At 42.0% G+C, this 18,548-nt stretch overlaps 1 protein-coding gene across 1 annotated transcript in view; it reads left to right on the top strand.

The window, feature by feature from the left end:
- Window positions 1-18,548, top strand: part of LOC119177016 (lysosomal aspartic protease) — a 64,084-nt gene that overhangs the window by 34,046 nt on the left and 11,490 nt on the right. Inside the window, exons 4-5 of the mRNA XM_037428364.2 lie at window positions 2,707-3,148; window positions 8,940-9,084. Coding sequence (XP_037284261.2) covers window positions 2,707-3,148; window positions 8,940-9,084 — 587 coding nt within the window. The remainder of the gene's footprint in view (window positions 1-2,706; window positions 3,149-8,939; window positions 9,085-18,548) is intronic.

The raw sequence follows: 18,548 nt of genomic DNA, 5'->3' as shown, positions 1-18,548 counted from the left end.
TACTTCAATGAGAGCATCGGCGGTAGTTTCATCTACGTGAGGCAATTATTCCCAGGTCAAGTGATCGCTGCCTCGCGCAAAATACTTATCAGTGGCTCGCTCCACCTTTATTAGATATTTTCACCCTTAGATAAACGGCTGTTAACTGTCAAAGGGACAAATTCAGCCAAGAGTCTCTTGAGAATTGCGAGGGGTCGCACATTTCCTATGTGATTTAAAATTATTGAAGCCATTTCATCCCGACTACTTGACATAATAAACAGTTATAGTATACCGGGCTAAGTGGTGTAGCTCGCTTACCTTGATAGCGGGATCGAAGTGCGCATGCGCTGATACGTACGTTACACGTGTCGCTTAACATACGCGTGTTATTTTTCAGATATAACGTTACCGTGTTAACGTGGTGTACGTAAACATGGCGACGCTTTCGGATGCACGCTTCGAAGTGATTTTAGCGTAATTCTTGAAAGATTCACTTTGATCGCAGCAAACGACCGTTTAAAATGACTTCCCTTGCCTTCAGTTAGCTTCGACGACCGAGTATTACGGATAAGTTAGCGTAATTTTCGAGATAGCTTACTATTTCGAACGTCTCTAGGCCTATCTAGAAGATCGATGTAAAGATATTGGCAACAGAAATGTTTTCGCGTTTGGTGCGTGGTTCATATTTAATAGCTTTTATTATTACTGAAATAAACTTGTAACAATGCTTCGCATGGTGACACAGGCAAGCATTTTCGTTTTCTTTTTTTTTCACAGTTCTTTGACTTATCAACCCTACGATAGGTGGTGCCACCATCCTGGCTGTGGCACGTAAACCACGTAAACACAATACCACTAAACTATAAGACGCTGTCCGCAACAAACATTTGCTGCACGGTAACGAAATTCTGTTAACCTCCGCCATCACGCTAACGGTAAACCGTAACTGTCTATTAACGCGGCTCACATTGCTTTTCAAACAGGGAATGCGGAAAAGATTGATTTATTTCGAGTTTCATGCGTAATCACGCACTCTCCTAATACGCTTTGGTTTGCAAAGTACGTGCCCGTTCGAAAATCGTCCCAAAGTACATCGACAACTGTATTTGAGACATCGTGCCCACAGGACAGTTAGAGCCAATCGAAGTACACGAGAGTGCAACCACAGAAAGAGGTTTGAACGGTTAAGTGAAAAGTTCCGCTCACTTTTATTTCCAATGGCGTGCAGGTGATGTCCTCGTATTAACACTTTAGGTAGTAATTTGCACCAGTGTGGCAAACATCATGAGTTGTACTCCTAATTGGATGATGTGGGACACAACACAACATAACAAGTAAAGTGGACCATATACCGTGCCACATTCGAATTCACGGACCATTCACGTAACACATTGGTTTTCATACAAACGCAAGTTTTTTCATACACAATTTCACGCTATTGACGCCCAATAGAATTGTTTAAGAACTGCAACTCCAAACTCATTGGACGACGGTGGTTTTCAGTACTGTCCATTGCGTACGTTACAACAAATGAAACTCGAGGCGCCGAAATAAAAAAAAACGCACCAGCAGTCATCAAGAAGCCATACATGACAGTGAAATAACTCAAAACCAGCCACAACACTCAGGTATCCTGCCGTCGCTGCAGGTTGTTAGCAGCAACAATGTTCGTAAGAGTGGTCCACACCACTCTTAAGATTGTTTTTTGTAGCCACGCTGTTTTCACCCAAAACCTTGCTTTGTGAATCCACTTACGAGCATCTTTTCGGTAACATAAGCAAACACAACAACTGCATCTTCATCGCGGACATGTACGTGAGCCGTCGCAGCGCGCTTTATTGCAGCGGCCAATGTGGCAACAATGGCCTCTTACTACGTTTTTTTTTCGCTTTGTGAATTGACTTCCGCAACAAAGTTTCTCTTACGCGAAATTTGCTCGTTAGTGAGTTTTGGGAATACAGCCCCACTATTTTAAGTAGCTCAGCAAACTGGTCCAAGTCCTCCACCTATTTTTGTTGATGGTTATCGCGACAAGCCAGAAAAAGGAGCCACATTTTTTTTGCAGACTTCGATATTCAAACAAATTATTGGTAAGCCGTCTGTTCAGAGACAAAATTTGTCACAGCATTTCTTGCAAGCACCGGAGCTCGTGCTGCAGTCAGCTTAATGTCCGCTTTTCGGGACCACTTCTCTGAGCGAATGCGATGAAAGTTGGAGCTGTGCAGACATATAAAGAAATCAGCTTGAGCAAGGTAGTTGTAACTGGAGGTAATGGGAGATACCTAAATCGGTATTGTGGATATAGATACGAAGCTGATGATGGTGATGCAGAAATAAGCTGTCGACAATAGCGTAAATTTATGCAAAAATAATTACTGGCATGCTTCGTCATACGATTTAATATTCACACAAGGCGAAAGTGACATGAGTATTTCTTCTTTAATGAAACTTAGTAAAAGCAAACAATTTGCAGTTTTTAGTGGAAACACGTGTTGTTATTTCTCGTGAGCGACTTTCTCTTGAGCCCTACATACGATGCCTTAGAAGAAGCTTTAATTCAAAGGGTTTACATGGTAGGAATTGCGCTATGTGAATACTTAACTGCTCCACTCTCTGCATTATCAATTTAAATTAACGTTCTCTCGTTTTAGTTGTCTCATTACTATGCAACGTTTAAGACTCGACGCAGTGAGCGAAAACGGTAGATTTGTGCTCTTGGTGCAGGGACCCACGGCCGCTATGACTGCTTCGACTCGGCGACGTACACGGAACACGGCCGTCCATTCCTCATCAGCTACGGCAGTGGCAGTGTCGTGGGAAAAATCAGCCGTGACGTAGTGGCACTGGGAGAGTACCGAGTGCGGGACCAGTACTTCGGCGAAGCCTGGACAATGATCGGTGACCTGTTCATTTCCTCCAAGTTCGATGGCGTGCTGGGCCTAGGCTACCCGAACATTGCGATGATGCCCGGCCTGCCACTGTTCGACAACATGATGGAGCAAGGTGTCGTGGCACAACCCCTTTTTTCAGTTTACATCAAGAGGAACGCGAGCAGTAATGATGGCGGCGAAATTCTCTTCGGTGCCATAGACAACGACCACTACGAGGGGAACATCAGCTACGTGCCCGTCAATGTGAAGGGATACTGGCAGTTTGACATGGATGGGTAGGTCAGAATGGCCCATTTTGCATCAGTCATTCATGCTGATTTTCATTTTAGAGTGATTCAGCTTGCCTCTTTCATTGATATTCTGCCATGCCACGAAAATTGTGCAACGTTTTAACTATATAAGCAGCATCACGAGCGCCAGTGTGCTCCAAAAGCAGAGATGAATTCCTACTGCCTTTAGAAAGCCCCCATTCCCACAATGTAGTTTAGATAGATATTGTATCATACGTGACCTTTTTTTGGTGCACCAGGAGCACTCTGAAACGGACAGTTACTAATGTCATCAGTCTAAACATCAGTCTTAAAGCAACAGCTCTTTGTCTCGTCAATATTTTCGCTTTGAAGAAATAAGCTTGGTGGATAATGGTGGTAATGGTGCTTAAAACGCTTGATTGAATTTCACAGGCTACAGTGCAGGGTTTGGAAAAGTTAGTTCAAAGAAAATGTTGGGCAGTCTCATTAGTAGTGACACAATGGTCGTTGCAGTAGAAGTTCAATCTGCTGGTCGATTGAGATTGCAAGGCGTATTGCTGAAAAAATGTAGCTGTACTTGATAACATTGATACGCTCGTTTTATGTGAATGGCTAGAGCAGTGAAGTTTCCGTTGCAGGGAGCTCTGGGCAGACTCATATGTTATAGTATTTCTTAGCATAAAGATGCAAGCGGCGTGCTTAACGGTGACCAGCTTCATAACACAAAGAGCGCTTCTTTTATTGGCAATATAAATCCCCAGCGATTGCGTAGACAGAAGGACACAGTTCAAATTATAACTGAATATAAACTGTGCAACATATTGCTTGATAGGTCCCACTAGAACAATAATGCATGTTTCATTACTAAAGCAGTATTTCAGTTTCATACATAGCGTGGTAAAAATAACGCCCCCTAGGCTTCTTTCCCTTGGCACTAATATGTGTAGCTTTCGTAATGTTATCTAAACAAGCACCCATAATTTCATTTCTCTTATGTCTTTATTACATGATGTATAAAGCAGTATACACAAAACACCCAAACTTTGGCCAGCTGATGGAGAAGACAGGTGAAAAATAACCACGCTGCTGGTCATACTTCATACGAATTATGACTGAACAATTATAAAAACTATATACAAACCGAGAACTCAACAAAAGAGTGCAAAAAAAAAATAATAAATTGAAGAAGTCGATTAGCTGGTTTATAGAGTTTAAAGTCCTAAAGTGCCTCAGGCTAGAACAAATGAAAAAACAACCACAAGAAAATATTTGTAAAGATTTAGAAGAATTCTGTAAAACAAAATGAGAAAACGAACTTACATAGGACAAACTTGCGGGCATGGAGCCTTTCTTCAAAACTAGCAGTCAAGAAACCTAATCTGCTTGTAGAAAAGATCGACAAGGGGAGCACTGACGCACGGTGCTTCCCTCTTGAGAACGATGTATGTTTCTCGTATTTCTCGCACATGCTGCTCCCGGTACGTAGTACCAGGAGTACCAAAGTTCATCAGACGTTAACGAATAGCCACAGATGCTTCGATCGATCACATTTCTAACTGACGTCTCTGAATAAATTGCCATGCTTCTGAAATCTGTCACTGATAAACATAACGCTTTGTCACAAAAGGTAAGATTTTCCCGCATGTTAACAGAATGTAATCAACAATATTTTTCTTAACACTCTGTGAATAGCTGCTCACATTATCACCACAGTAAAAACTACTTGCGGTTTCCACGTCCACCTCCTCACACTAACATAAAAAAATAAAGTGATTCCGCGCGGGAGATAAAAATCGCCCGTCACTCTATGTTTCAGCAGTCTTCTTGAGGCTGTCTGATAAATCATGAAGGTAACAAATGGAAGCCTTTTGTGAGCATGACTGATTGCTCCCTCGGCGTTTTGCTGGTGCCCTCTTGAAGATTGATGAGGAAGGGCTCAAGACAAGCTGTCCAAGAGCTCATTTGCAAAAACTGCAAAGTTCAAGAATGACACTCCGGTTATTAAGCGCTTCTACGACTATTTTTTATCTGCTTTGATATGCGGAAGCCCGAGACACTTGAAAGTATACTTGGTTCCCTTTTTTTCCCTTATACAACTTATACAACTTAGAATTTAAAGAAAACCCAGTAAGCGCATTGTTCGCTCGCTTTACCCGAAGCCCGGTCGTCTGAACTATTTCAACATGAGTAAGATTGCTATTCGGGGTTACCTTTATACACACGCACATCTGCATTATTTGCTGATCAAATTATGCAAGGCTGTGCTAACTTGTTTGTTATTCGCGACATCTGCAAAAATTGTAGTAAACACATAGCTATGGCCACTGTCTTTCTCGATGAGAAAGTAGCTGTATTTCTGAACCACGTACGGACACCGATTTTATATATGGCCGCAAGCATTATATTTGTATTTGCAAATTTGCAAATAACCGGTGCTCCTATGACTGCGTTAGAGATATATGTTCACTACTACAATACGCTTCTTTTCTCTGCTATGAACAGGAACATATCTCCTCATCTCTCTCCTTTCATAAATCTCTATTCCAGCCAGTGTTACACGCCATGTTTTTCCCACCTCTCATGCACAAAGCGACCGTTGACGAAATGCACAGGATCGAGTAATTTTTGATCACAATAGATAAAGGAGATAAAAAACAATAAAAGCTCGATATAGATGACTCAGTCTAGGTCAAGTATAAATTAATCTAGAAGTGTAATGGGCGCAGCATGGTACCGCACATGTCGAGGACTGATTTTGACGGTAGTAATAGACAGCGAAGAACACGGTCCTTGCCTGATATCGTAAAATAATTTTGTGAGATCTGTATATGAAACAGGCGCCCCCAGAAACCAAACTTTATGCATACAAAGCAGTAATCAGGCCTAAGTTAGAATGTTTATGCTTTCTCTCTCTCGGATCCTCACACGAGCTACAATATTTACGCCCTTGAATTGGTTTAGAGCATTGCTGTTAGAATTTTTTCTAAATTTTGTAGCACCGAATCGCCAACAACTGTCTTGGAAACTCATGGTCTACAAAATTTGAAAGTACGATGAAAATTACTCAGGCTATAATTTTTTCTCTTTTAAAACAAAAAACTCTCATTTCAACCTGCTTCATATCTATATACGACCGTTAGCAACAAGGCGAACCCGATATAATCTCTCTGAATCTTTAGGTACATATCAAGAAACTAACACCTTCAAGTTTTTCCCCCTCGCACAATTATCAAATGAAATGCACTGTCATTATCATTGATTCAGTTGAATTGATAAACCTCTTTACATTACAATGTATGACGTTGAAAGTGAAATGCATGCATCTAAGTGTTTATTTTTGAACCTTTTCAATTTATTTGTTTTAATTTGTGATTTCCGCTCCACCTGCGTGGGCACATGTGGCCTGCCGTATGTTGTAAATAAATAAATAAACAAATACATAAATAAAAATATATAAATAAAAATATACATATACTATAGCGGCATCAGGCACACCAAAAGAATGCAGTTTCCTGGCGGAAATTTACTTGCTGCGAAGAATCGAATGGGCCAGTCACTATTTAGGAGGTTCGTGGCACTTATAAAAAAGGTTTGTTGCATAAGGTATGTATGGACAAAAATGGCTGCTTAACTACAGAAGTTGACTTTGTGTGAAGATAAATTATTCTGATGATACGTTACCACTTTAGATCGCACACGATAGCCTGCACTCGTGTGTTCATTCGTTTGTAACTATAATTGCACTTGAATACATTACTAAGCGTAATCGTTAGGCTTCCTTCAGCAATACTCTTCATAAGACTGGCAATATGTGAAACTTGGAAAACTTGATATCAGGTAAATGCTCATTGAGCATGAAGATAGCTTGTTTCATTAAAGGGACGAACATAGGTGCCCTAATGGAAGCGAAATTCTTCATTTAGTTACTGGTGTTCATTGCAAAAGTGGCCTAAAGTCACTAAAGAAGGGGTATATAGAAGTATCTATAGTGGACCATCGCAGTAAATTATGCTGCAATCTGTGAAACGATATTGCGCTGTTTGTGTTAGTTTGCAAGGATATAATCAACGAAATAGTGTGATGTTTCATGACATATATAACATGTAGCATAACTGTATAACTGTGCGCTGAAGCGTGCTATTTGATGGATTTAAAAACATTATAAACATGCCCTCAATACCGATAGGCAATTTTGTAAAACTCGAGGTTCCATTTTGAAATTAAAATTTTGATCTATTCCTGACATCCTTTCAACATTGCTTAACACACTCCACAAAAAAGTACCTCTCCTTACACACACACACACACACACACACACACACACACACACACACACACACACACACACACACACACACACACACACACACACACACACACACACACACACACACACACACACACACACACACACACACACACACACGCACGCACGCACGCACGCACACACACACACACACACGCACGCACACGCACACGCACACGCACGCACACACACACACACACACACACACACACACACACACACACACACACACACACACACACACACACACACACACACACACACACACACACACACACACACACCTAACCTGCGACCATCGAATAACGCGTTAGATGCTCGAACGCGTTGTACAAAGGTCACAGGTTCGGTTCTTGCCCACGGCAAGTCATCTTTTCACCCACTTTTCTTTCTTCACATTTACATTACAATTTGGTCTAATAGCCTCCCCTATACTTTCCTTGGCATTATTGTCTGTTAGACCTCATTAATATAGTGTCAAAACACGGAAAAACGAGCCCTTAACAATCCAGTGCTTTTCCCTATATATATATATATATATATATATATATAAGGGGAAAGAAGTGTAAACCTAAGGGCTCGTTTTTCCGTGTTTTAACACAATATTAATGAGATATAACAGACAGTAATGCCAAGGAATGTACAGGGGAAGTTATTAGAACCAGTGGAATGTGAATAAGAAGAAAGAAGAAAGAAAAGTGGATGAAAAACTTTAGGTTCTAATAACTTCCCCTGTACATTCCTTGGCATTACTGTCTGTTATATCTCATTAATATTGTGTTAAAACACGGAAAAACGAGCCCTTAGGTATACACTTCTTTCCCTTATTTCATTGAACGAGGGTCTCGTACTGGCAGACTTGGTGTGTTTAGGTTGTATAAGAGGGACAATTAATCAGCTGCCCGCTCATAATAAGTTCACGTGCTACGTGACGCCAAACATGCGCATAAGAGTGTTTTCACACTCGTTGTTTGGCTTATAGATGGCGCTGACTGTCGCTCCTACTTCTAAATTCACAGATAAACCCAAAAAAGTGGATGGAGGGAGGGCCGCTGTGATAGCTCAGTGGTTAGAGCATCGAACGCGTAATTCGAAGGTCGTAGGTTCGATTCCTTCTCACAGTTGGTAATTTTTTCATCCACTTTTCTTTCTTCTTTCTTCTTATTCACATTCCACTGGTTCTAATAACTTCCCCTGTACATTCCTTGGCATTACTGTCTGTTATATCTCATATATATATATATATATATATATATATATATATATATATATATATATATATATATATATATACCGGCCTTAACCTAACGAAGGCCGGCTTTGGCTTGACGGCAGAAACGTCGAAGTAAGCGGGGTGCTAGAACGTTGGTTGTGTGCCAAATACCTTCTTTTCTGCACTATCAGACTCAGAGTCTGCGTGATACTTCCTATAGCTCTTATATGTATTAAAAAGCGATGCATCTGTTTTGTAAAATGATTACAATGCTTGTTAATTTTCTCGCTTCCCAGCGTTCAAGTTGGATATGACAGCAGTTTCTGCCATGGTGGTTGCCAGGCTATTGCCGACACAGGCACCAGCGCGATAACTGGGCCAGTGGAAGAGATCAGACGGCTGAACGAAATTATTGGTGCCACACGGGCTTCGTACGATTTGGTACGTGAATCTTTATTCTTTGCCAATACTACTTCAAAGGTAGCAGTAACGGTATCTATGTGAAATTTGTGGGTTTGTTTCAAGTAAAGTTCACTTACATGGTATGTTGCTAATGGAGAATCAGCGACAGAACCTTGGACCACGATGTGTTGCTCTTTCAGTGAATGTCAGAGTCGTAGTGAGAGTTTAGAACTCTGTGGGCAAAGAATTCTGCTAATTCATCTCGATTTAAGGAAGAGTGGGATATCTTAGCAGTCGTTTTCAGAAAATATTGATCACGCCTAACTGCCGCCGGGTACTTGTTATCACCGTGCCGGTTCTCTTGTTGTCGCAACACTTACAGACAGTAGCGAGAGAGATAAAGTAAAAGAGTGAGATAGGGAGGGTTGCCTTTTATGTGAAGCACGGAGGAAGGAACGATGCGAAAATATGCTTTCTGGTCTGCTACAGATCGGTGTGTAGAATGGCAGGTGCATTGAATCAAGACAGTAATGAAGGGGGAAGGGGGAATCATGAAGCAAAAAATGCCCATAAATTTTCAAAACGCAGTTCTGCGCAATACACGCGGCAAGAGTCCGCACTTATGAAGTACAAAAATTCATGCGCTTTAGCTGCTCCTTTTCTCACCAGAAAAGTTTCATGTGTTTTTTTCCGAACTTTCTTTTCTTTGAGTTGCTCCATCAACCAAACCATAACGCATGTCACCGTAGTGCTTCATTAGAAATTTTAAGGTGGGCCAGTGCAGATCAACCCACTGACATTTTTTTAATGCCCGATGCCGGCATCACCTTTGATTTTTAACTTATACGGTATTTGTGAATATTATCATTACTACTTTCCCTGTTACCGACGCTTCCTAGTATTTGTAGTATATTGCAGCCCCCAAAGGCTCCTATGTTTCATTGTTCCAGCTTTCCACCTCACCCCGATTATATTGCTCAATGTGCCAGCCCATCGTTTTTTTTTTTTCATTTATACATACATCCGGCCATTGCCTAGTATTTGACTATGTGTATGATCTGTTGCTGCATTGATACTACATCAATGTTCATATTTTAAATAAATATTACAACACTTGGATTCTCAGAGTTAAATTTATGGCGTACGCAGAGATATGCGTACATCCTTGCATTGCCCATATAACTAATCCGTTCCCGTGTATAAGTATATCGACCTTCTGCCGTAACATTTGCTCGTTACTGATCGAAGACAAGCTCCGACCTAAATTGTTTCTAACCTTACGTAATCAGAATGTAATTGTTTACCTATCATATTTCTATGCATCTAATTAAAGTGTGAACACAAATGGAGGGGAATAGCATCATTGTTTTACTGCCCAACAGATTTTCACTAAATCTTTGCAACCTTGGTCTTCTGATGAGATTTGTGCTCCGTTGTGTATACACGACACCCTTGTTGGTTCTCTTAGGCAGTCATATATACCCCTCCCCCCCCCCCTTATTTTAGAAATATCCCTCCTCAAGTCGTCGTCCCCCCGCCATGGTGGTTTAGTTGCTAAGGTACCTGGCTTCATTCCCCTTTCACATGGCTATAAACTGTCTACATTGTCATAACCTTTTGTAATATTTGTACAAATGCCATCTATCAAGGAGCACTATGAACTATTGAAATTTTAAGTGCGAAGCATTTCAAATGCAAACCAAATGCAGTTTTAGCGTTTCTATCTTTAAATCTAGCCGCTTACGTCAGGGTGTTCTCGTGGTCGCCTCCTTAGTATGGTCCAAAACGAAATTGTATACTACACCATTGTTCGTCACTTTATTAAATTTTATAATCCTTGATTTTTCAGAGCTAAAATTATGACGTACGCAGAGATATGCGCACAGCATATGCCTGAGGGTATGACGAATATGACGCTGAAGTCATCACATGAATAGCGGGACAGGCCTGTCAAGTATGCTTATGCACCAGAAACCTTTTCCCCCAGTTACATGTGCCACATTCCTGTATACGACGGGTGGCGTTAAGCGGGTATACATCACAGGTGATTCACAGTTTATATCTGCCTAGGAAAGTTGAGAAGGAACATTGCTAATTTTAACACAAGAACTCTAATGAGCCCATGTAACCCAAAATGCGGCAGTGACGGTGCTGATGGAAACTAAGAATTCCAGAGAAATGCAAAGAATAAAAAGTGGGATCCGAGCAAGAATCGATTTTAGACATTTAGTGTGGCTGTCACGTATTATATAACAAGGCTACACCAGCTTTTGAAATCTCCCTGAAAAGAAGCTTCATGAAGTAGTCACGTTGTCGGAAAGAAAAGGGTGGTTTCAGTGCTGGTGCCCACATTTACACCAAAGTACGAAACCTTACGTACATGCTCCTATGATTCAGCAAGCTACATTTAAGCGTTTCTTAACCTCGTTGGAATACACTAACGAATGCTACGTATGACACACGCCACATCACATCCGAGAGCACACTTTCTTTCAATAAAAATGATGTTTGCGTTCTATAGCGAATGCCGACGTTACATGATACCATGAGCTACCTTTTAAGCGTTATTTTAATCGAAGTGTTTACTGAGCACACGGCACACACAAAACTACATTTACACAACCACCACGACGCATCTCGTAGCGTATGGCTCGGAAAACTGCCGCATCAGCGCGTACTCGCTAACTGGTTCGCATCAAAGCCATTCCGACGATGCGGGGCATGTGCCGAATTTTTCCCACTGTACGTTTTTACGAATCTACAATTTAGGCGTCTGCAAGGTTTGAAGCTATACTGTAGTTTCTCATGAATATTATTTTTTACACGTACTCTATAGAGCTCGAATAACTGTCGTAGCTAGGGGAGTGGGGGAGGTTGGCTACACGAAGTTTTTCAATTTGACATTCGTACATACATACAAGTACAAGCAGACTGATGTATATAAATGGTAGCTCCCCTTCCTTCACCACCTCTGGCCTGAAAATTCTGGTTACGTCCTCGAATGTTTTCACTGTCAGTGCATTAAAGGTAATTTTATTGCAGAAAAACGGCACTCGTCCGCACGTCTGACAACACAAATGCTCTGGTATTATCTCATATTTGGGCTCCTATCTGTTTTTTTTTGTCGTAATAAGTTAATTTTTCCACGAGACTGATGAACTATTGATAATTTTGAATATTTTCTGACTGAATGCTGAGAAAGTTAATTTACCTGCATGACCAATGCATTCAGCGTAGGGTGAAGTAAAATGACAAACAGGGCAAAACGCGACGTTTTGACTTTTCCGGCCTCTCTAGCTAATACAAAAGGTACTTTTTTTTTCTTTTTTCCAGCAATAAGTGCTGGTTCTTGTTTACCTTTTTATGGGTAAAAATTTATCATTACTCTCAGTGTTTGTGCGGGAACATTACGCGGCTGGTGTCAGTGTGTTAATGACCTGTCAAAAAGGGGTGAAAATCTGCTCGGCTAAATTTTCGTATTCGTGCATGAGGCTACTCCTGCGTCAGTACAGCAAGGTAAATAATTTTTTTTGTTAATTGAGAGTAGACGTTACACAATACAAAAAGTTTTGTTAATCTGGTGCCCGTGGGCAAATCAAAAAAGCTTTTCAATTCTAGCATGTGAGAGAGGCAAAACACGACAAAAAGGCATCAAATTGCCTTGTAGAATGTCTTATTGGCTTACACATGAGCTTACACTCAATATATACTATATTTATTTGTTTCTGATGATTTGAAAATACAAGATAATATCATATAGAGCTTTCTGAGAGGAAAATGACATGAAAAAAATACTGATTGCCGTTCAAGACACGACCGTCTTCATTCAGCCTGCATCGAGGTTTTTCCGTGTTCCCATGGATGCTCTCAAGAGACGCATAAAAAGATGGTGGAATCTGTGAGTCAAGTCATTTATAAACACATCTTGAGATTGGCTTTTAACGACGTTTCTTCATGATTCTAACTGAAAAAAAAAGAAGTATGAGAAAATCTGAATCTAGCACAGTTTAAATTCATTGCCTCACAAAACCCGGCGAACGAAGTTTAAAGTCACAAAACGCCTGAGCGGTTCGGCATCAAAACGGCACAAAGAAGAGAAGAAGATACGTCAAAACATATATAGCCTCCAATCGTTGAGTAATCTAATGAGCTGCAAGCGTTCAACAAAAGACAGCATTAGCATGCAGAAAGGCGGGTGATGTTTGATCTGCAAGGAACATCGGAGCAACAAAACACACGTTCTGTCTAGACTTAATGCGCCGAGTCCAACAACTGAAATTCTTGAGACCTCGTAAAAGCCACCAGAGTGAATTTGAAGTCTTTCTAGTGTGAAACCTGAAGGAATTTTTTTTTCAAACTGTCTTGTTTTGCCGCACACAGCGTCTCGTTTTGCCCCGCAGGTTTGGGCAAAATGAGACATATGGAGAATTTTTATTTATTTTTAACCTAGTGGTTTGAACGGTGGCAGCATGACAACATTTATGTGGCACATACCTTGTACCCAAAAAAAAGTTTTTGCATTGATGTTTAATTCTAAGGAGTGAAATACAAAATATGCCCTATTTAAAAATTTTGTCGGCTTGAACCACATTATGCCCTGAAACGTGTTATGATGTGATGAGGCATGGTATAAGTTAATGGTGGGTTGATATGCCAGTCGCTGGGACCGATTAGACCGAGAATGTTGAGAGTATAGAAACCCACTTTCATGAATTTGCGAATACATATGACGTCACGGAAATGAACGAACGTGATTGGCAGCACATATACGCAAAATTATCTTACTGCTGAACAACGCACGCTGACTGAGGTTGCCATGAACTAAAAGTTCAGCCCATTTGTAAATATTAGGTTGCCACCAACAATAGAGAGAAAGAGAGAAAGAAAAGGTATAGGAAAGACAAAAATGTTAACCAGAGAAAGCCTACAAAGCGATAACGAAAGCGATAACGGCATACTACATCTTAACTATTCTCAGACAGGAAAACAATTATCAGTTATATTCATAATCACAGCAGTACATAACTACACTGTAACCATTACATTATAAATACTAATAATACATACATGGAATGAAAGAATATATGCATATGAATACATATGAGGTGGCCAATACCTAAATTATGTACCCTAAAAAAAAAGACATGCAGGCAGAAATGTAGAAGTCAACATGGCGAACATAAATGAGTAAACGGGCACATTTATAGAGTCGTCTAATGAGCCTGGAGCGTCAAAATGAAATCTGCTGTGATCGCTCATTCCATGACATCGCCCGGGAGCTCGTTCCATTCCCTTACCGTTCGTGGGAAAAATGTGTTGAGAAATACATCCGTTCGGCACACAGTATCGCAGTTTTTTTTTAGTGATGAGAGTGTATGATTCGGGTGCTTACAGGTTGAATGAAAGGATTCTTTCTATTCCTATTTTATAATGGTAAATCTTGTATAGGTACCCTAGTATTTCCGTCTGATGTCGCCATTCTAGGGGTTCCAGTTCAGCCCTTAACGCTAGCGTGCTTACCGATGTCCGCCAGCTGTACATAATAAAAGTAAAGCGTATCTATTTTCTTTGAACACTTTGTAAGTCGACAATGCTCGTTTTTGTGTGAGGGTCCCATACTGATGATGCTTATTTGATGATTGGCCGTATAAACGTTTTATAGGCTAAAGCTTCATATGTTTAGGAGCTTGGCGCAAAGTTCGTGTTAAGTATCCTAGTTTACTTAGTGCTTTTTTATTTATGTAAGAAACGTTCTCATTCCACTGATGATCCGATGTGAGTATGACACGTATATTTGAAAGATTTTACTTCGAATAAGATGCTTCCATATAAGCAGTAGCTATGTTTTATCTAAAGAGGGAAGGCGACTGTGCTGATGTTGACGTGGGCAGATCGGCAAGCTGTGTGCAACCTTAGATGCCGAACTAGCGGCAAATGGTGGTGATGCGATGTCGACGACAGTGCCTTTTGATCGGGGTTGGTCCAATTCCTTTGATGCGGGGAACATCAATAATACTGCCCTGTTGGCTGGTGTTAGTTTAGTCAGCTACTTCTAAAGTGGTCAGGTTCTTCCTGGAAATACCCAATAATTTACCCTTGGATATTCTGCAGGTGGTAGACATGCACTCCAGTCCATGGTTATGACACTAACTAACCGGATAAGAAACCTCTGAGAAACGACGCAGTGCATTCGGTAATGAGTCTCTGTCTAAGCAAGCGCGACAGAGAGGAGGAAAAGCTTGGCCGTCGATCCATACTAGCTGACGCAAATCGGTACTGCTCTAATGAGGGCACTATCAAGGTGAATGAATGTCACGGGTAATTAATGCCGGCTCCCAAACGGATGACCCTCGCCTGAGCTAAATACCAGCTAATAACGGTAGAAACAGCTCACTGATTCCAGGGAGCTGCCTTGCCCACGCGCTGCTTTCCTTTAATACATTTGCATAGAGTGAGGGTATTTAATTCTTTCTGAGTTGGCGTACTCCTGAGTGAGTAACAAGCTAGATTAAGCTCCTTTTACTCGTGAGGCGTTAGAAAGGATGTCCATCGAAGCTGCTTCAAATTCTTTTATTTTACCATAAGTAAAACACCACACTAATTAGAATAAACGCTTTAATTATGGGAAATTTGGGCTACTTCTGCTGTGCGGACGCCCTTCTTTTGCATAAGCCTGCATACTAAAGCAAATGTTAAAGCAATACTAGATTTTTTTTTTTTGTGAACGGCTACCGATCGCGGGGCTTACTTATATGACTCGCATAACTGACTGAAATAATGCAAAATAGGGAGTACAAATTTGCGAAATGTTATGTACGCAGAGAAGGTAAAACATAAAAATTACAACATAAAAATAATCGCATAAATTCATAACGATAACGTCTTTGTATGGGCATTTTTTTTCTATGTCAAAAAAAAAAGAGACAGGGTTAAAATACTATCGCTATTATGCATGTGCTTATTTCATGGCTGAATTTCTGAGAATTATCTACTAATGCGCAAGCAATTCTTGACTCACTTTTTCTGCTTACTTATTTTATTAGCTTTTGCATTTTTATCGATTGCTTTTCCAGCCTCTGTATATTTCGGAGATAAACAGTTCAATGCCCAATATGCGGTGAATTTCGAGGGCTCGAGTGCCGACATGCAAGATAAGTGTTGGGTTCGAGTCGCTATTGATACCACTATACCACATAAATTTCTCACGCATTTCCTGTGCAACAAGCTCCCCCTCCCCCCCCCCCCCCCATTTTATTTTTAAATGAGGTTGTCAGTTATCTACATTTAGAATGTATACTAACGCTACAATGTTTTAAACTGTCCAATCATCAATCCAGCCTCCTCCCCCCGTAACATGGCGCCATGACGCGGTAAGGGCCTATATACTTCGGTGCAAACTGGGAAGTTAGTCCGGGAGAGTGCAGCAGTCGGAGCCACACGAGAGAACCGACGGAGAAAGTGTGCTGGACAAGATTATGGTCATGGCGGTCCTTTTAAAGGGCTTTATTATCGGCTCTGAAAGACCGTCCAAGCTGACGACCCTCTTCGGCATGATCGGCCTTTTCAGAAACTGGGCTGAACTCGGAGGAATTAGGATTGTATGGCAGAATTGTGTCGAGTGTGCTGCATGGGTCACGACCGTATAAAAAATGTAAAAAAGGCCTGTTATTGATTAAATCGTCGTATGGTAAGCGTACGCCACGAAAGGATGAACGATGTCCCAGTTAAATTGGTCAGAATCCATATACATAGCGAGCATGTCTCCCAGGGTTCCATTGAAACGTTTCGTTAGGCCGTTGGTCTGAGGGTGGTAGACTCTTAATGTGCGGTGTACCGTGCGGCATAAATGTAGGGGCTGCTGCAGAACTTCGGACGAAAATACACGAATTCTGTCACTAAGCAGTTTCCGTGGTGCACCATGATGAAGAACAAGCCGATTAAAAGGAAAGCTTGCAACGTCACGAGCACCAGCCGAAGGTAGCACTGCCGTTTCGGCGTACCTTGTCAGATGGTCGGCAGCCACAATCACCCATCGATTGCCACCAACAGAGCACGGTAGCGGGCCGTATAGGTCAATCCCAACACGGTCGAATGGGCGTGCAGGACATGGCAAAGGCTGCAGTTGACCGGGTGAATGAGGGAATGTCTTGCGCTACTGACACTGGGAACATGAGCGAATGTGTTTGCGTACAAACGTGTACATACCCCGCCAGTAGTAACGTTGGCGGATCCGCTCATACGTCTTTAGCGCACCGGCGTGTGCGTGTTGCGGTTCAGCATGAAAATCTTTGCAGATATCAGACCGCATATGGCTGGGTATGACTAGCAGCCATTTACGACCCGTCACTTGATAGTTGCGACGGTATAACAGGCCATCCCGTATGGCGAAATGCGTTGCTTGGCGGCGAAGAGCACGCGGGTAACCGGAAGTTGATGCGTCAGTAAGCATATTCTATAGCGAGGCGATCCAAGGGTCCTTGCGCTGTTCGGATGGCATGTCTGTGACGCTGACGGCAGAAAGGGGAAGGTCCAGGGCTGATATATCTGTATCATCGGATTTCACGGGTGATCGTGAAAGCGCATCTCGTCAGAGTGCTTTCGCCCCGATCGGTAGACGACGCGTATGTCGAATTCCTGGAGGCGTAGTGCCCAACGTCCGAGGCGGCCGGAAGGATCTTTTAGCGAAGCCAACCAACAGAGTGCGTGATGGTCAGTTACCACATCAAAAGTTTGGCCGTACAAATAGGGGCGAAACTTGTTTAACGCCCACACAATCGCGAGGCACTCTTTTTCCGTAACAGAATAGTTGGCTTCTGCCTTAGTGAGAGCGCGGCTGGCATAGGCGACCACATACTCCGTAAAACCTGGCTTGCGTTGCGCGAGTACTGCACCAAGGCCAACGCCACTTGCATCCGTGTGTACTTCGGTTGGCGCAGTAGGGTCGTAATGGCGCAGTACGGGTGGTGAGGTAAGCAGTCGGCGCAGTGTTGCGAAAGATTCATCACAGGCTGCTGTCCAATTCGAAAGATCCTCAGGAGCAGCAAGGAGCTTGGTGAGCGGAGCGATCATGGAAGCTATGTTCCGGACAAACCGGCGAAAATAGGAGCGCATGCACACAAATCTCATAGTTATTTAACTGTAGTCGGCTTAGGAAATTCGGCAAGGAAGGATGCCGGCTTTGAAGACATGACCAAGCATGGTGAGTTGTTGAGCCCCGAAGGAACATTTCTTCAGGTTAAGCTGAAGCCTGGCGTTTGTAAGGCACTGTAAAATCTTACGCAGACGAGTGAGATGCGAAGTGAAATCGGGTAAAAAGGCCACAACGTCGTCTAGATGGCACAAGAATATGTTCTATTTCAGACAACGTAAAATGCATTCCATCATTCGTTCGAATGTGGCAGGCGCATTGCAGAGTCCGAATGGCATTACGGTAAATTCATAGAGGCCACCCGGTGTGAAGAACGCTGTTTTCGGACGATAAGGCTCAGCCATTGGGACCTACC

The sequence above is a fragment of the Rhipicephalus microplus genome, chromosome X (genome assembly GCF_043290135.1).
Source record: "Rhipicephalus microplus isolate Deutch F79 chromosome X, USDA_Rmic, whole genome shotgun sequence".
Classification (NCBI taxonomy): Eukaryota; Metazoa; Arthropoda; class Arachnida; order Ixodida; family Ixodidae; genus Rhipicephalus; species Rhipicephalus microplus.
Note: the sequence above shows the minus strand (reverse complement) of the source record. Positions and strands in the feature narration are given on the sequence as shown.